The 18,823-nt window shown below is 31.3% G+C and overlaps 4 protein-coding genes across 8 annotated transcripts; 3 read left to right on the top strand and 1 right to left on the bottom strand.

Moving 5' to 3' along the window:
• The first annotated feature begins 256 nt into the window (after positions 1-256).
• LOC107064831 (uncharacterized) lies at positions 257-6,484 on the top strand. Its single transcript, XM_089174727.1, has 7 exons — positions 257-263; positions 391-1,422; positions 1,465-1,878; positions 1,965-2,111; positions 2,197-5,583; positions 5,702-5,950; positions 6,126-6,484. Exons 1-7 carry the CDS (start codon positions 257-259, stop codon positions 6,359-6,361), a joined length of 5,472 nt encoding a protein of 1,823 aa, XP_089030853.1. The 3' UTR covers positions 6,362-6,484.
• A 1,437-nt stretch (positions 6,485-7,921) lies between these two features.
• LOC107064915 (beta-galactosidase-1-like protein) lies at positions 7,922-11,207 on the top strand. Of its 2 annotated transcripts, none has more exons than XM_015318111.2 (11): positions 7,922-8,077; positions 8,288-8,486; positions 8,592-8,764; positions 8,835-8,985; positions 9,064-9,127; positions 9,206-9,300; positions 9,365-9,595; positions 9,672-9,843; positions 9,910-10,031; positions 10,116-10,523; positions 10,590-11,207. In XM_015318111.2, the coding sequence occupies exons 2-11, from the start codon at positions 8,412-8,414 to the stop codon at positions 11,007-11,009; spliced, it is 1,911 nt and encodes a 636-aa protein (XP_015173597.1). In that variant the 5' UTR covers positions 7,922-8,077; positions 8,288-8,411; the 3' UTR covers positions 11,010-11,207. The 2 variants fall into 2 exon arrangements, with proteins under 2 accessions (XP_015173597.1, XP_015173596.1); XM_015318110.2 differs by having other exon boundaries at positions 8,574-8,764.
• Positions 11,208-12,418: 1,211 nt separating this feature from the next.
• LOC107064901 (uncharacterized) lies at positions 12,419-15,279 on the top strand. 4 transcript variants are annotated; one of them, XM_089174612.1, is made up of 6 exons: positions 12,419-12,943; positions 13,247-13,376; positions 13,687-13,881; positions 13,982-14,151; positions 14,693-14,858; positions 14,943-15,279. In XM_089174612.1, the coding sequence occupies exons 2-6, from the start codon at positions 13,367-13,369 to the stop codon at positions 15,266-15,268; spliced, it is 867 nt and encodes a 288-aa protein (XP_089030738.1). In that variant the 5' UTR covers positions 12,419-12,943; positions 13,247-13,366; the 3' UTR covers positions 15,269-15,279. The 4 variants fall into 4 exon arrangements, with proteins under 4 accessions (XP_089030738.1, XP_089030740.1, XP_015173573.2 ...); XM_089174614.1 differs by lacking the exon at positions 13,247-13,376; XM_015318087.2 differs by having other exon boundaries at positions 12,419-13,376.
• Positions 15,280-15,431: 152 nt separating this feature from the next.
• On the bottom strand, positions 15,432-18,742 carry Pus7 (pseudouridine synthase 7). Its single transcript, XM_015318088.2, has 5 exons — positions 18,423-18,742; positions 17,782-18,291; positions 16,429-17,692; positions 16,193-16,344; positions 15,432-16,126 (listed from the first exon to the last, which is right to left on the bottom strand). Exons 1-5 carry the CDS (start codon positions 18,604-18,606, stop codon positions 15,759-15,761), a joined length of 2,478 nt encoding a protein of 825 aa, XP_015173574.2. The 5' UTR covers positions 18,607-18,742; the 3' UTR covers positions 15,432-15,758.
• Between the last annotated feature and the right edge of the window lie 81 nt (positions 18,743-18,823).

The raw sequence follows: 18,823 nt of genomic DNA, 5'->3' as shown, positions 1-18,823 counted from the left end.
TTTTGGTATGCTTGATAATGACGTCTTTTTATTTTTTTTTTTTTTTTGGAGATGATTCAGATAATTGAATAATTATTCCGTCATAATAAGTTGAATCATAAGAATAACAGCCGTAAATTTCGTGCTTCTTTGCGAACTGTTGCGATAAGAAATCCCTACTTGATTGCTATATAAACGATTTCCTTCCAATTTGTAAGGACAGTATACTCAAGACATTTTTGGATGACTATTCAGATTTTATTCAAATAATAAAATCATGAAAGGTAATAATAATCTTCGTAATTTTTGCATCTATCAAAATTTAATATCCATTTGTATTAAGAGATCATAATTTGATTATTTTTTGCTTTTTCTATTTTTATTTTCTACAAATTGTATTTAATCTTTTAGGTGCCATTGTTATCACTGTGTTATTTGCGTACGCTTTGGGAGCTCCTCATTGGGAATCAAATCTACCGTGGACTAAAGAATTTCAGAATTTTGAACCACAGAAATATAAAGAAATAGGAGAGAATCTTAAAGATGAATTTAAGAATTTAGAATCACGGAAATATGAAGAAATAGGAGGAGACAATTTTCAAGACAAATTTAAAAAGAAAGTTGACGATTTTAAAGATCAATTTGGTGGAGGTGGTACGGATGTAAAAGATAATCGTGATTATTTGAAAGAATTTTCGTCATTTGGACATTTGTCGGATGATTTATTGAATCGACCACATCGTTCAAAGAACATTTACAAGTACGAGAAAGAACAACCCAAGAAGGACAATGATCATGATGATGATGCTTCCAAATCGTCAGCATCTTCAAAATCGTCAGCATCATCAGAATCGTCAGATTCTTCGGATTCGAAAGATTCTTTGAACTCATCGAGTTCTTCCAGTTCTTCGAACTCTTTCAGTTCTTCAAATCCTTCAGGTTCTCACAGTGTTTCGAGTTCATCCAGTTCTTCAAGTTCATCGGACTCATCCGGTGCTTCAAATTCTTTGGGTTCTTCTAGTTCTTCAAGTTCATCGGACTCTTCCAGTGCTTCAAATTCTTCGGGTTCTTCCAGTTCTTTAAGTTCAAGTTTCTCCCAGTCAAAATCGAAGGGCAAAGACATGGATCAGTCTAAGGAACATAAAGATTGGAAAAATTCGAAAGACAATGATTCCGATGAAGATTCGAAAAATTCGAAAGATACTGAGTCCAATGAAGATTCGAAAAATTCGAAAGACACTGAGTCCGATGAAGATTCGAAAAATTCGAAAGACACTGAGTCCGATGAAGATCAGGATAAGAAACACGACAAGAGAAAACAAGAAGAGAATGAGCACAACTATCATCATCATCATCATTCTAAACACGATAATTCTGGAACATGGATTAAAAATGAAAATGATGTGACAACTGACAAATTGTCCGACGATGCGTACATTGAACGTTGTTTAAAAATATTAAAACAATTATTTTCTTCATTGAAAGAGAAATATGGTGAAATCAACAAAGAACACGATAAAACGACATCACATAAAAATGAAGAGGAAAGTTCAAATTGTAATAAAACTCTTAATAAGATCGAGGATAAATCAAAGGACGGTAAAAATGATGAAATAAAATCAACGATTGTCAAAGATTTGATAGAAAAGAGATCAAACGTTAGCAAGGAAGTTTTAGAATGCACATATGCTAGGAAGATGTTAATTGTTAGAATATTTAAAGAACTTCGTGAACGTATTAAACATAAATATGGTAGCAATTCAATGATGTATCTGCCAAAACGTATACGGGCTGCATTAAACGTTATTGATCGAATCTTAGCTAAAAAATCTCAATCTTATGGTTCAAGTGCATTTTTAAACTTGGATTCGCATATTGGAGGTGGTTCCAAAATTACAGGTATAGTAAATATGTTATAACAATAATTTCATTCCCCACACAATTTACATATTTAATATTATTTTTAACATTATTATTTATTTTAGGCCATCAACAAGGATTACATTCTTCGTCTAACTCAGAGACGTCTAATGATAATTCTGCTCCACTTTATCACAAAAAATATCAATGGTTCAATCCTTCTTTACCTTTCCTTGGACCAGGTCCAGTTATAATTCCACCTAAAACTCACGGTACGAATAATTCATTAAAAGAAATATACTATACAACTTGCTATTAATAATTTAATAACTTTTACTTATTTTTATTATATAACAGATCAAGACGGTGGAACCACAAATCCTTCTGAAACGTCATCGCATGATATTATCTCTAAAAGGAACAAAATCCATGCTAAAGTGCCGTTCGAAGGCTCTCATCATTTAATACCAGTGAAACACAAAGATAAAGTTGTGCATTACAATCGACCACATTTCCATATTGGTATACCAAACAATCCTATTTCTTCCAGTGGTAGTGATGGTTTTACGAGTAACAATTATTCACCAAAATATATAATAGAATCAATTTTAAAAAATATGGGCACACAACCACAAGGCAATGATTATATTCACAAATGGAACGGACCGTTACTATTTCCTACTTTGCCATCGGTTGAGAACAATGGAAATCATAACAATCCTAGTACAAATCATCATTCTAAAGGATTTTCTAATTTTGATGAATTTTTACAATCTACGATAATTGGCAATCAAGGTGGTATTCACGATATACGTAGCATATTTCCTGGAACTTCATCATTTTCGAATTCTCAATCTACTGCAACTAGTAACGGTAAGGTAGATTTGAATAACGAAAAATCAAATGAAAATGACAATTCAAAAGACAATCAGTCAAAGAACGGGCAATCTGTGGATAATCAACAGTCTGTAACACCAATCGGCAATGATAAAATAATATCTTCTACTTCTGGAAATAATAAGAATACCAACGATTTACAATCTGGGAATAAAACATATAATTCAGTTGGTACAAATAACGATAATCAATCTGAACAAGATGGAACAGTTGTAAATCAAGGAGATTATGTAGATTCAGGTGTATTATTACCTTCAAAAAATGATACAGTAGTATCGAATAATCAAGAATCCAATGACGGAAATAATGGGCATAAACCGGACTTAGACAAGCCTACTTCGGAATCATCTTATTGGAACGAGAATACTGCGGATACTGAAACGGCAACGAAAAAATCAGAGCAAGACTTCAACAATATTCAAACTATAATAAATAACGTCGATGAAGATAATGAAAGTATTTCAAACGGATCGAAACCAGAAGAAAACTCAGCTAGTACATCATCTCAATCAGGTACGTCAGTTTCTTCAAATAAGCCAGATGTGCCAGTATCGTCAAAACCGACAGAAAACAAATACGGACCGATAATAACAACCAAACCAGACTGGTCAGTTACTTCAGATAAACCAGAAGTACCAATATATACAAAAGGACCATATTTGCCAAATACGTCGAATAAACCAGACTTGTCAGTTTCTTCAAATAAGCCAGATGTACCAGTATCATCAGAAAGACCAAACGAACCGATAGTAACAATCGAACCAGACTGGCTAGCTTCTTCAAATAAGCCCGATGTACCAGTATCATCAGAAAGACCAAACGAACCGATAGTAACAATCGAACCAGACTGGCTAGCTTCTTCAAATAAGCCAGATGTACCAGTATCATCAGAAAAACCACACGGACCGATAGTAACAATCGAACCAGACTGGCTAGCTTCTTCAAATAAGCCCGATGTACCAGTATCATCAGAAAGACCAAACGAACCGATAGTAACAATCGAACCAGACTGGTTAGCTTCTTCAAATAAGCCAGATGTACCAGTATCATCAGAAAAACCACACGGACCGATAGTAACAATCGAACCAAACTGGCCAGTTTCCTCAGATAAACCAGATTTACCAACTTCTACAAATAATCCACACCACCCAACTTCTACAGATAATACACACCAGCCATCTTCTACAGACAATCCACATTACCCAACTTCTACAGATAATACACACCAGCCATCTTCTACAGATAATCCTCATCACCCGACTTCAACAGATAGTCCACACTACCCAACTTCTACAGATAATTCTCATCACCCAACTTCAACAGATAGTCCACACTACCCAACTTCAACAGATAATCCACACCAGCCATCTTCTACAGATAATCCTCATCACCCAACTTCTACAGACAATCCACATTATCCAACTTCTACAGATAATACACACCAGCCATCTTCTACAAATAATCCTCATCACCCAACTTCAACAGATAGTCCACACTACCCAACTTCAACAGATAATCCACACTACCCAACTTCAACAGATAATCCACACCAGCCAACTTCTACAGATAATTCTCATCACCCAACTTCTACAGATAATCCACATTACCCAACTTCTACAGATAATACACAACAGCCATCTTCTACAAAAAAACCACATCTTTCTGGATCATCAGAAAAACCTGATGGCCTTATAACAACAGTCAAACCACATTTACCTTCTGTATCAAATAATCAAGATCAGTCTAATACAAACGATAGTAATAACTCTTCAGCATACGATCAAAATGCTGATTTAAATGCTGAATCTAGTTCCATCGTATATGGATCAAATAAAAATACTGAAGATTCTCAAGTGGACATTGCTGACAAGCTACCATCGACATCATATTTACCAAAAGATGATTCATCAAAACTCGAACCATCTGAAGATTCATCAAAACTAGAACCATCTGAAGATTCATCAAAACTAGAACCATCTGAAGATTCATCAAAACTTGAATCATCTAAAGATGGCAAGAAACCTCTTTGTCCACTTATAATGGGCTTTCCAGTATGCATTAATTCTGGTTCAAACACACAAAACACCGAAGGGAATAAAGTGCAGGCCTCTACAACTGCATCATCTTCTTCATCAGTTCAAAATGATGATACTACGAGCAATAGTAATAATTATTCGAATGTAAATAACAATAACAATATTGTTACATTACCGCAATCTTCTGTATCGAACAATGAAGCTGGCCCTTTAACAGCTACCCCATGTTTACATGGTCATAGTTTAACTTCTAATGCAAATGCAGATACTACAAGAAAATCAGATTCGCAATCAACTGCAAGACCAACAGAAGCATTCTCCGAGAAACTATTTACGTCAGTACTTCTTACTACCCCAAGAACTTATCGTCCAGGATGGAAGAATTTAATTCCAAATTCTGCAATTGATAAAGAATCTTCCGTAGATGCAAATGAATCCGAATCTTCATCGACTGTCAGCTCGCAAAATATATTGGGATCACTCGGTGGTATAAATTCTGACAATGTGAATGATAATTCAGGAGTTTACGAAAATCCAGGTAAAACAGTGAAGAAAGAACTTTCAACGGATGACTATCAATCATCTAATTCTGCTACTGCTGCTGCTACTGCTGCTGCTGCTGCTTCTGCCTTTTCAAATTCGAGAAACAATTATTCGAAATTTAGTAATAATAAAATCTCGACAAATCCATTATTACCTTCGACTTTGTCAGATGAAGTAACGCATGGAACTAACGTCGAAACCGATGGAATAAATGTTAACGATCAATCTGAAAATGGATCATCGAAATCCAGTAGTTCAGCAAACGTTGGTAAGGAGTCTTCTGTGTCTAAAGGGAATTCTAAGAGTAGTATCTCCTAAATAACATAAAGCAACAAATGCTTAATCTACATCTGAATATCTCAAACCAATCAATACTGCTTCTGTAGATGGTCTACAAGATGCTGATGCAGAGATAACAACGGTACGTATTGACACAAACACTGCTCTGGATTCGAACAATGACGGAGATATTAACACTAATCGAGCTGTATTATCTACTACTACGAATTACAAAACACCCGATATACTTAACGCTGAAGAAAAACAGGTTGGTGATCCGGTAACTGTAAGCAGTGGAGATAATTATGATGGGGTTAATGACAAACGTAATCTTTATTCTAAACTAACAACAGAAAGTAAGCAGTTTTAAAAACGCATCTATGTAATTATCGATTTAGTATGACATAGGAAATGTTAATTGATCTCAAAGAAAATAAAAAAAATAAATAAATAAATAAAAATATTATATGAATATTAGCATGTATAATAAATTGATTTTAATGTTCCAATTTATGACATTGTTTTTTGTAGGTTCAAGTATAGATGACGGTACAACAGAAAAAATTCCCATTACGAGTAGCGTAACTAATAAAATAGAAACAACAAGCGTATCTTCTAAAACTTTTGATAAAACTGTAACTCCTTCAACTGCAACAATTATTAGATATTCAAACAACGGGACAATTACTAAGACAATTGATATGAACGATACTAACCAAGTAATGGAACTTCTTCAAGAGATATACCGTCATTTGAAAATAGATTAAATAATATACATTTTGTAGTTATTTATTAGGTGAACGTTATAATATTATTAATACTTTATGGCAAGATAATTGACATTGTTTAAAATATAATAAATCAATAGTACGAATTTTTTTATGAGCATCATCGACATAACATACATAATCTTAACGTATAGTTCATATAATATTACATATTATAGAAAGGGATATACTTAAGTACAATAGAATAATAATGAAACTTTTTACATAAGTATAATATCGATGTCTATTTTATCTCGTTATTTTATTAAAAAATATATTTATATCAAAAAATATGGCTTTATCTATTAATTATATATATATATATATATATATATATATATATTTTTACCCACTAAACATGTTTACTTAATCAATTATCTTTTAATCAAGATTATTTATCCATGAATAATCTTATCATCATATTATTGATAGCAAATCTTAAAATGTGTAAATCATGCCAATGAGTAAATGTTTACAATTTATTGATATAATCAAAATAAATACAAAACAAAACAAAAATGACAATAAACATGTTGTGTTGCTACGTTAGATTAATTGCTCAGATTTTCAAGATAGCTAATTGTAAATTTAATAATAATTATTTTCAAACGAACGAAGTTATGCGCAAAAGTGTTGAATGGTTATAAATTATAACTGCGGATAGTTTGAAATATGTTGAAATATGCAAACAACATGTGTAAAATATGAAGATATTATCGTAGAACAATTTGCTACACCTTATCAAGGTATATAAAAATTAATGTAATACTTAATTAAAGTATATTTAAAACGTGCAACAATAATGGCACTTTTATTACCCGGAACTTCAATAAATAATTAAAAATAGAGATGTAATTAATATAAACGATATACACAAACACGTGTGAAGACAAATATATACGTGAAGTATATAAAATATGTAAAACAAACATTTTCCCTTGGAATCCCTGAAACCTATTTTCTTTGGAAAGGTTCAACGTTATATCCAATAAAAATATGCATGTGCCGTAGTTTAATCATAAATTTTTACTAACTTTAAGTGGAACGAGTCACAGTAAAGTTAACGGTATGTTAAAACCTGCCGGTCTTTCTGGCACCATGCTGAAACTACATTAACATAGTGATATCAAATGATAGTATTGTATCATGTTTATTTTTTTTTTGTGGGATAAATTTATCATTCGAATTACTTATTTTACAAATTCAAAATATTCTTCCATCACTGCCATTTAATTTCTGATAATTATTTAAATATATTCGTATAAAAACAAAAGAAAAACGTTTTCAATATTCTTAAGTCAGATTAAATATAAAACTAAGAGAGACCACTTTAATGAAACAAAATTTAGGATAAACAAATGTATATTTTAATGAACGTCGATCGAGGTAAGTGACCATAGCACGTGTTAGGCTAACTATAATCTACCTCAGTATTTCTCTTTCTCTCTATCTCTTGTCTTTCTCTTTTTGTCTTTATTCTGTTAGCATTCATCTAGAGAATGTTAGTCATCGGCAATTCAACGATTAGACTGTACATTGCGTGTTTCATAATCCGTCGCGATATATCGCACAATATGCTTTAGGTCGAAGCACACGTATAAAGCTTCTTCAGTTGATGCTAGGAAGTCAGTAGTGTCGAGTGGACTGTATTATTATCATCTACGTATCAATACGATAAATAGTAAACAGTGTAATGATAAGCCGCAAAATTGTTATGTGAGTTCAGCAAAATGTTTCATTATCACGTAACATTCTGTGTTTTTTTTTAATTTCATAAAAAAGTACACATAATAAAATACAATTATTGTTAGAAAAAAGAAAGAAAAGTAATATATATATATATTTAGAAGATCATATGTATATACGATTATATGCTGAACTTTAGACATAAACAATTAGAGATACTACTTGTTTGGCCGGTTTCAGTTGAGTATCATCATTAAAACGAACCGGATCCAACGAAGAATTGTAGATCGTAGAATCTTCTCTTAGCAACTTGGAAGAAGAACAAAAAGGGTTGTCCAGTTGAATGTACAGAAGCTAGTGCAACATGTGGAAGGTGTTAGCGTTATTTGCCGTGATCGTTTCCACTACACTAGGAGAATTGTATGAATTCGAACGAAATGTTTGTGTTTGATATATATATATATATATAAAAATAAATAATAATAAACTCTTTACTGTAAGAACGTGTTATTTTAATAATATCAAGACAAATGTTCAATTGCAGGATTTACAGTCAAAATACAGTTTTCAAGTGGATTACACGAATGATCAATTTTTACTCGATGGTAAACCATTCCGTTATGTTTCCGGTAGTTTTCATTATTTTCGTGCCCCTAAAGTATATTGGCGGGATCGTTTGAGAAAATTAAGAGCAGCTGGTTTTAACGCAGTTTCAACGTAAGAAAAAACGAAATATTAAATTAATATAAGTAGACTAAATCTAAATAAATCTTTGTTTTGTATACAGATACGTTGAATGGAGTTTACATCAACCTGAATTTGATGTTTGGAATTGGAGTGGCGATGCAGATCTCATCGAATTTTTAAACATCGCACAAGAAGAGAACCTTTTGGTTTTATTAAGACCCGGGCCTTACATTTGCGCTGAAAGAGACTTCGTAAGTGAATTATTTTACATGTACATATATTCAAAATCATTCCATTTGTTCTAATAATTTTCTTTTTTTTTTTTTTAGGGTGGTTTTCCATATTGGTTATTAACTCGTGAACCAAATATCAAATTACGTACCAATGATATTAGTAAGTAGACTTTGTTCATATTAAATTTTGTATACTATAAAATATGTTTTAATTTTCTTGTTCTTTTCATCGTTATAGGATACTTAAGTTACGTGGAATTGTACTTGACTACTGTGTTAAATAAAGTCAAACCTTATTTAAGAGGCAATGGTGGACCCATTATTATGGTCCAAGTAAGTTAAATTCGTATAACATTTTTAGCATAACGATATTCATCCGATCCTTTTATATTTTAAGGTGGAAAATGAATATGGTAGTTACGCAGCTTGCGATTCGATATACATGAGCAAATTGTACGACATTTTTCAAAAGATAATTGGAAATAAAGCTGTCTTGTATACAACGGATGGAATAATTGATAGAATGATCCGTTGTGGATCAGTACCTGGTGCATACACCACAATTGATTTTGGTACTGGTTCTAGTGTAAACGCTAGTTTTGAACTTATGAGACGTTATCAAGCTAAAGTAAATATTCTTACGATCGTTAATTATCAATAACAATTAGAAACACTTAATTTACTTATAGAAATAATCATTTAAGGGACCATTGGTAAATTCTGAATTTTATCCTGGATGGTTGACTCATTGGGAAGAACCATTTCAAAAAGTTTCAGCTAACGCTGTTAAAAACAAATTGGACGAAATGTTGGCCGTTGGTGCATCGGTTAACGTATACATGTTTTACGGTGGCACGAATTTTGGATTTACTTCAGGTTAGTGTATTAAAATAATTTGTTTTTTTTTATTATTATTGATCTAATCTTATTTAATTAATTTAGGAGCTAATGGCGATACCAGATCGTATAGTCCTCAATTAACTTCTTACGACTATGATGCACCATTGACAGAAGCTGGTGATCCAACAGACAAATATTTTCAAATAAGAGACGTTATATCGAAGGTAGAATATTTTGTAGAGAAATGAATAATCAATTATGATATTTAATACTTGTCATATTTTAATATATATATATTTTGTTTCTAGTACCTTCCATTGCCAAATATATCCATACCTACGGTATCACCTAAAGGTGACTATGGTCCAGTATTATTGGAACCTGTACTGGAATTATTTGAACCATCATCAAGAGAATTGTTTGGGTCTCCTGTATTACAATCATCCGAGGCAAAGACTTTTGAACAATTAGGATTACCACATTGGTTAGTCTTGTACGAAACTAACATACCATCAAATGTTCAAGACCCAATGATATTAGATGCGATAACAAAAGACAGAGCATTGGTATATGTCGATGATCAACTTGCTGGAACTTTAAGTCGTACCAAGAATATCAATTATTTATCATTAACGAGTCCATATTCCCAACGCTTGAAAATACTCGTAGAAAATCAAGGACATCTGAATTATGGCAACGAAATTCATGATTTCAAGGTATTTAACAATTTAAATCGTTGAATATCGTGTAGATATTATTATCGTTATTTTTATTATGCGCAGGGTATTTTTAACGTTACTATCAGTGGAATTCCCCTATCATTCTGGAACATAACAGGATTTCGGCTAAACGATTTGAATGGATTAAGCAGTTTTAAAACTAAAACAATTGAAAGTGGTATCCTTCGAAACGGACCGGTTATTTTACGTTCATATTTCCAAATAACTGGCCAACCATTGGACACTTATCTAGATACCACAGGTTGGGGTAAAGGTGTAGCATATGTAAATGGTTATAACCTTGGCAGATATTGGCCTTTAGCTGGTCCACAAATGACTCTTTATGTACCTGCACCATTTTTACATTCCGGTCAAAACGTATTAGAAGTATTAGAATTAGAATATCTACCTAATACGAGAAAAATGAAATTTCAGAATAAACCCAATTTAGGTTCCACATATATGCACGATGAATATAATTAATAGCGTATGAATTTAAAAATTTGTTAAATAAAATAAATAAATGAAAATCTGTTTCCCATATTTTATATACCATTGTGTAAAGTTTTGTGTTAAGTTTTTATACCAATAGGTTTAGCATACCAATAATAAGACGTGTCGATGTTAATATAAGAATATTGTGCCAATAAATCAAATACACATAATCATCTAAAAAGGAAAGATTCTTTTTTCAAGTCCCACTATTCTGATCTAGCCTAACAACTCAGTTTGTTTTTCAGATCTTACAATGTGATGATGCTTGGTTATTAAACCCTTCTTTTATTCAACGTTACTTTCAAGGCTCTCAAAAAATTGTCTTTAGGTATTCATAACATTTTAGGTTTTCTATAAATTCAAGGAGAATGAATAATACCTTAGCATATCTGAAATTAAACAAAAGTCTAAGTTTTTCAAGTGTTCGATGTAAAACTACAAGACAGCCACTATTCTTACATTTGTTATAATAATAATGAAAATTTTCAATCTCTCAAAGGAATTTTCTTTTCATTTCTTCGAATTTCTAATAACAAAGATTGAAATTAAAAAAAAAAATAAAACAAAAAAAAAAAGAAAGAAAGAAATTCTTTTATTAAGAAATAGTAAAGTTCGAAAGAATAAATTCCCTATTTTAAAAGAGGGAAAAAAATGCTGGTTTATGCTTCGAACGTTGGTGAAATCGATCGACAATGATAGTGCTGTAATATACATAGATACCACGTACCTGGCACATTGCTGTTTGTAGGACGATGAAGGAGCATTTTATAAAGATCCGAAGGAGACTTCAATAGCGTTAATATCCTTTGGTGGGTGACAAACGAGGGAAGGGCACCGCGGGACATCCGGTGTCCTGATGCCATACGACGAATTATCTCACTTCCGGTTGAATATTTGTGAAAAATTACCGATATCGTGACGACGCATTACTCCCTTCATCAATAAAAAATAAAAAAAAAACTTCCATTTGGGAGAGTAATTAAGGGCTATGCGATCTTTTCTCAGACCGTCATTGTATGAGTCAATTTATATTATGTGTGAATTTATTATTATATACCTAATACCTGTACTGACCGTCATTTATTGTTATATCTAAAAGGTTATATTTCAAAAGGATGTATCTATTTAAATTATGTCCTGAAAGATTGCATTTCAAAATAAAGTCCCAACGAATATTTTCCATTAATATCTCCAAATCATCTAAGGGTCGGCTAAATAAGAGTAAATATAACAATGATCTGAAATTTAAATAGGAATTCTAAGATACATCTATAGAAATCAAATTTTACTTTTAAATATACCAAAGAGTGAGAGAGAAGAAAGAAACGAAGAATGGTAACTATTGAAGGGCAAGAAGCAATAAACGTTAGAACTCACAGTTAGTAAGTAGAAGACGGTTCAGTAAGATCGGATACTTGGCAGTGATCCCAAGTATCGATCTTTATAATTTTTCTATTTATTGTTTAAACAATGAACAGTGTTTAATAATTAACAGTGAAAATGTGCTAATAGTAAATGCCTGAATATAAATAGAAGAAGATATTTGGATTTTGTTGTAATTTTATTTGATAATTTTCATATAACCAGTGTGAGATACATGATTCAAATCTATAACGAATTCAAGAGTGCGATAACCCCAATGACTTTTGCTTTTTGCTTGTACAATCTGCATATAAAATGTGCGATAAGCCGTTGATACCCTCCGATATATTTTTCAACGTATATTTTCGATAATATGTATAGTTTCGATGGATTTATTTTAAGGGAGGATTTCAAACTATAAGCTCATTTTTTAAAATATTTTATTTATTATGTTCACTATTTACCAATATTCAAACAACAACATATCTTAAGTATCTTCGAAAATGTTTTCATCGCTTTGTATTATTTTTAACAATGCCTTTATAGTCATAATTACAATGGTAAGTAAACAATATAATGCTAAACGTGATCATGCTTCCAACGGTTCTGCTCATTTGAAACAAAGAGTACAAGGAGATTTGTAAAATATATATGGATGATTATCATTTAACATATAATAAACATGCTACATTTAACAATAATATATTTTTAAAATAACTGAAGAAGAAAAATAAATAAAACGGAAAAATATTGAATGGGAAATTTGAAATGTTTAAAATGTTTCTTGACGTATACGATTTTGCAAACGATCACTCGTAGCATCATCATTTGTCATCGGTAAGTTTATTTTTTCGTATATACAGGGGGTTGATAGCGATGCCACTCATTACGTGGCATTTCGAGATATTATATAGACGATCTTATGGGTACATTATCAAAAGTTATATCACAAACTCCGCCCTTTGGAAGACGCCGCCTCCGACATGCGCCGAGGTATCGTCACCCCTATCCTATTTCTCACCTATAATCACGCTCGTAATTTTCAAGGTAGTAAGATTTGGCCTTCCTCGAGGTATTACAAATCTATCAGTAGTTACAGACTGTTATTTAACTCATGTGAAATATAATATTTACAACTTTTTTCATTAAAACACTGTAAGATCAAAATTTATTTGAAAGTAGATCTTTCGTAAGTAAATAATAATTGTGTTATTACAGATAAACATTAACTTTTCTGTTTTGTTTATATATATATATATATTAATCATTTCTTAACTTTTCTTTTATTTTCATGTTTATTTAGTTCAACGATTAATAATTTGTTTACACATCATTCGAAACAAAATGCAGAAAACGCCATTAGATTTGAGTAGAAGCGGAAGGTACAAAGAAATTAATACTGATACTTTAAGATTACGGCGTTGTTATACTTGCCAATATTGTAATAAAGTTTGTGACAGACCCTCTCTACTAAAAAGACATTTACTAATACATACAGGTTTGAATCTAAGCAAAAAAAAATATATATGATTTATCTTCTTTCACTTTTTGTCATGACATTGTGTTTGTTGTGACTGATTTCTGTTTATATTGTTTAGGTGAAAAACCGCATAGTTGTTCGGTATGCGGTAAATCTTTTAGCACAAGTAGTTCATTAAAAACACATGAGAGAATACATACCGGTGAACGTCCCCATAAGTGTCAGTATTGCGGAAAAGATTTTACGGCCTCATCAAATTTGTACTACCATAAATTAACTCATTCTAAGGTAAATTATAAATATATAGATTTATTCATATAATATTACAATCTTTAGATTTTATCAAGTTTAATAATTAATTTTCGATGCCTTGATATTAAATTATTTATAACTACTATTAGTAAACTAAATAGCAAGATTTACATATTATATTTAGTTTAAAAAAGTTTCGAATTCAATTCTACGGATAATAAATTTAAATGTCATTCAATTTTTTCACGATCCAGTCACGTTAGATTATTAGTTTTCGATATGATTCAATTAAAATCAAACCACGTGAGCTTAATTAATTAAATGGATGAGAGTCCCGTTCGAAAAAAAAAAAAACAAAAATCATGTGCTATTAATTTCAGAGAGGCAGTAAAAAAGATTTGACCCTCTTTAGTAGTATTGAAAAAAGTAGTAGTAAAAAAATGATAATACGAACTCGTAAAAAGAACAGCAAAATGATAAGAAAAGAAAATAATATTGCTCAAATTTTAAGCATATGATATTTTCTTGAATATTTGGTCAATATAATTTAATTATCACGTTATTAATAATGAAATAGGTTAAACCACATAAGTGTACAGAATGCGACCGTTCATTTTCAACCCCTGGCGATCTCCGAGCACACGGATATACACATACCGGAGATTGGCCTTTAAGATGTTCCGTATGCGATCGAGGATTTTCTAAAAAAGGTGCTTTGGATAATCACATGAAAGTACATAGAGGTAATTTTATTTGTTATAATTATATAAATAAACAAAACATATATATAAGATCTCATATTTTTTTGTATGATGTTTTTTTTTTAGGTGAACGTCCCTATAAATGTTCTGTATGTGACAGGAGATTTTCTATTATTGGAAATTTACGATCTCACCAAAGAACTCGTTGCTCGCAATTTCCTTTAACTAATTTAACAGTTTCTGGAAATGTTGAATTATCTGCTATCCCGAAAAATGGTAATGCAAGATTTGAATATTCAAATACAAACGCATTTCAATTATATTCTATTTTTCCGTGGGCTTTTATGGTGCCATTACAATATTGTGGGATTCGTGAAAAAATTGAACCGCTGGACCGACTGAACCGGGATTCGAACCACGGATCTTTCGCTTTCCGGGCGACTGCTCTATAAACAATTGAGCTATCCCTCTCACGAATGCCTGATAAGTTTGGCATGGAGGCGCTCGTCCCACAATATTAAAATATAAATTATAATGTTTAAGTATATGTAAGCAAACACACACAACCACTTACAGTACGATGAATTTGTTTAGGAAAATAATGAATCTGGTAGATTTAGGAAATAATGCATTTATTAATCAAATTATCCAACTACACATATTTTTATTAGCACTTAAATTTTGCTTTATTTGGAATTGAATTTCAATTGATTATTATTTTTATGCGAAATGAAATGATATAAGATAAAAAAATCTTTTACTTGTTTAAATAAAAAAAAAATTTTTAGAGAATAGATAAAATGTTGAATTATTGCAGCGTATGCTGATAAACAGCAGTAAAGTTTGGTAGCACCATGAATATTGATTTAAAAATAAAAAAAATAAAAAACAGCTTTAGCATAAAAGCCCTAACATCCCCTTTTTTTAGCAGTTATTTTTTTCTTAATTCATTTCTACGTCATCAGTGACCATTTCTACTTGCATTTCTGTCTCAGATTCGGCTAGGCATTTTTCTTCTACAGCAAATTCTTTTGGATTTTGATCAACATCCATTTTATCATCAATTTTATCCGACCGTTCAGATTCTTCTTTTTCCATTTCTTTTCCTTGAGTATTTTTATTATCACTATTGCTTGTTTCTGATTCACCATCAATAGTTTTATTACTTTCTACAAGCGCATCATGAGCTGCTGATTGTGCAGCCTGTATTTGTGGTGACGTATCGTGTTTTAATATTTCGCGTAATGCCATTGTGGCATAAGTGCTTGCACTTAAACTCATTTCTACTATTAACGCTTTAAATTCTCCCTCTACAAATGTCCATGTTGATAATAAATTGAAAAAATCAATTTAACAATAAATAATATTTTACTTACCAGGATCGTCTTTTGGAGGAGTAACCTTCCTCATTTCGTCTATGTCACTGGAAATAAGATTATCATGCTTAGCTTTATAGTGCATTATTTTCCAAGATAAGTCCTTTGGGATTTGTAATATTTTTCTGTAAGCTCCACCTAAACTGTATTTCCTATAAAAGTAAAAAGAAAAAAGGAAATAATAATGTAGTTTACATAATAATAATAAGTAGTTTCATATGAAATGTTAAACTTACTTGTTATTTTGTCTTAAATCAGTAGTCAATCCATCTTTTGCTAAAATTTCATCAAACCAAGGCTTGGCATATGGAGGATAAGTCACTTTCCAACCTGGTTGTGGCATTATTACATCATCCAATGTATAATTTGGCAAGTCTTCTTCAGTAAGAACTTTAACAGAAGGAATATGACTCAAGTCTTCTTGCTCTTCTTTATTTTCAACAGTATTACTTTCGTCAGATTTCTCTTCTATCTTAAGGCTAATTTCTGTAGCATTTGTAACTTCTTTAATATCGTTGTTAGACTCTTTGTCATCGTTTTCAATATCTTCTTCATATGTTTCAGTTATCATTTCATCTTGATCTTCTTTCGGAGAATTATTGGTTTCGTCATTATCTAAGATATCATCTTCTGTATTATCTTGAGAAAATTGTTCGGAATGTTCCTCCAAACATTTATTTTCCAACTTATTTTGATATACTAAGTCACCAACGATAGGACGTGTACCAAATTCTTTGATTCTTTTAGATACTATTTGATTCCATATGAAACTTTGATAAGCATGAATATACATTAAACGAATATTTCGCGGTAACAAATCTAATGCTCCTTGAGGATTTTTATCTGTACATATTGTTAAACCTTTTAAAAGGGTTGCTTCAATTTTGTCAGATCTTTGAATTTTATTGTATGCTGCATGTGCATCTTTAGTAGTTTCGTATATTTTCCTACCTTCTGCCAAGCCTTGATCTTTTTCACCTTCTCGAGGTTTTAAAATCAAATCTATTGCTTCGTTCCATTTACCCTGTAGCAATTTCTTTCCTATTTCGTGAGTTGGAATGGCAGCAACTGTGCCAAATCTTTGAAGACCATAATAATTAATAAAACCACGATCGCGTAACGATATCATAGCCTTTTCAATTTCTTCATTTGATGCAATAACATTTCTTATTGCAATTCTAAATCGATTACCTCTCAACATACCTAACTTCAGTGGTACTTTTTCAAATTTGAAATTTCCTACATAGGCACCACGTATCGCATATCCTGCGCGTAATATTTTTTTAGGAGGTGTTTTTTTCAAACTAACCCATTGAGTAGTCCATGCTCTACGGTCTTTAGTTCCAGCGTAACTAAAATTATTTGGTCTAGTGCGTAGTATCATTGCCATTTGATTTAAAGCGTCCATAGTATCCATATTTACTTTATGCAATGAAAAGTAACAATAATCTCCTCCGTGTTTCTTCCAATTAACTCTATCATCAAGACGGAACCTATGATCTGATAAGATAAGAAAAAGTATAAGTATTTCATAGAAAATAATAACATAACTTTTTTTTACTTCTATTTAAAACAAGTGATGATTTTACCATTTTTACTTTTATTTCCTTTAGTAGTTTTCATCATTACCATGAGTTTTTTATCATTTTGATCAATAGTTTGGCTCGTAACATTTGCCAGTCTTTTAGCAATTTCATGAATGGTTCTTCTTACATCTTTATGTATATTAGTAACATCAATTTCAATAGTCGAACTAGATGGTTCTTCTTCCTTTAATGCTTGCAATTGTTCCCATATGTTATCAGGAACACATTTCTTTAAATCATCTAAAGTTTCAGTTTCTTCGGGCTCGCTAGGAATTTCTTGATTAGTTAATTTAACAACTTCACCGTCAAGAGATATTTCATTGACATGGAAATCGCTGTATCTTTCTTTAACTAGACCAGGAAATCCAAGGTGATCTCCTATAAATTCTGTTACACCAATGTCAGGTTCTTTGAGACGATTACCAACTTCTAACCTCTTTCTTTTTTCATCTCCTTGCGGTGGAGTCCAATTTCGTTTGTATGGGTTTTTATTAAAACTGTTATCATTTGAACCTGTAAAATGTAAACATGATTTATTTAATTTTGAACTGTTCAATTTAACAATACTTATAATATATTTATTATTTATATTATCTAATATAAAATAGAATTATATATATATAAATTTTGTAATTAAAACTTACTACTTCCTCCGTACGATTCAGAACGATATTTATTTGATCCTCGTGGATTATAAAATTCATTTCGTCTGTCGCTATGCTTAAAAAATCCGTCACGATTTTTACTACCAGAACCACGTTCACGATTGCGAGAAAATCTTTCATTAGTTTTTACATGATCATTATTGTCTGTACCTGTATCTGCCATTGTATATATCTCTTAATAAATATCAATTTTTAATTTATCTATAGAATAAATTTTGTAATATTACCTAATATAACGTACTTTTAGTGTTTATTACTTTATTAACAGTTATCGATAGCGCATAGTACTACATACTAATATATAAATAACATAGTATATATTCGAACATCTGCCTACAAGAATGTTTCGTTAATTTGTCGTTTTTGAACAGCGCTAGTGA

This window comes from Polistes dominula, unplaced genomic scaffold (assembly GCF_049000335.1).
Source record: "Polistes dominula isolate Pdom_NZ unplaced genomic scaffold, Pdom_raw_medaka contig_16, whole genome shotgun sequence".
NCBI classification, from domain to species: Eukaryota; Metazoa; Arthropoda; class Insecta; order Hymenoptera; family Vespidae; genus Polistes; species Polistes dominula.
This window is presented reverse-complemented; position numbering and strand designations above follow the sequence as displayed.

Bases quoted from the DNA above. Each gene is read 5' to 3' on its own strand.
- Pus7 (XM_015318088.2), bottom strand. From the start codon at position 18,606: ATGGCAGATACAGGTACAGACAATAATGATCATGTAAAAACTAATGAA. The intron at 18,292-18,422 runs GTAAGTTTTAAT...TACATTTTACAG, and splicing joins TGAATCGTACGGAGGAAGTA to GTTCAAATGATAACAGTTTT. The intron at 16,345-16,428 runs GTAAGTTTAACA...TTACTTTTATAG, and splicing joins GATTTAAGACAAAATAACAA to GAAATACAGTTTAGGTGGAG.
- LOC107064901 (XM_089174612.1), top strand. The intron at 13,882-13,981 runs GTTTGAATCTAA...TATATTGTTTAG, and splicing joins ACATTTACTAATACATACAG to GTGAAAAACCGCATAGTTGT. The intron at 14,859-14,942 runs GTAATTTTATTT...TTTTTTTTTTAG, and splicing joins TCACATGAAAGTACATAGAG to GTGAACGTCCCTATAAATGT.
- LOC107064915 (XM_015318110.2), top strand. From the start codon at position 8,412: ATGTGGAAGGTGTTAGCGTTATTTGCCGTGATCGTTTCCACTACACTA. The intron at 9,301-9,364 runs GTAAGTTAAATT...TTATATTTTAAG, and splicing joins GACCCATTATTATGGTCCAA to GTGGAAAATGAATATGGTAG. The intron at 9,596-9,671 runs GTAAATATTCTT...TAATCATTTAAG, and splicing joins TGAGACGTTATCAAGCTAAA to GGACCATTGGTAAATTCTGA.
- LOC107064831 (XM_089174727.1), top strand. The intron at 1,879-1,964 runs GTATAGTAAATA...TATTTATTTTAG, and splicing joins AGGTGGTTCCAAAATTACAG to GCCATCAACAAGGATTACAT. The intron at 5,951-6,125 runs GTAAGCAGTTTT...TGTTTTTTGTAG, and splicing joins TTCTAAACTAACAACAGAAA to GTTCAAGTATAGATGACGGT.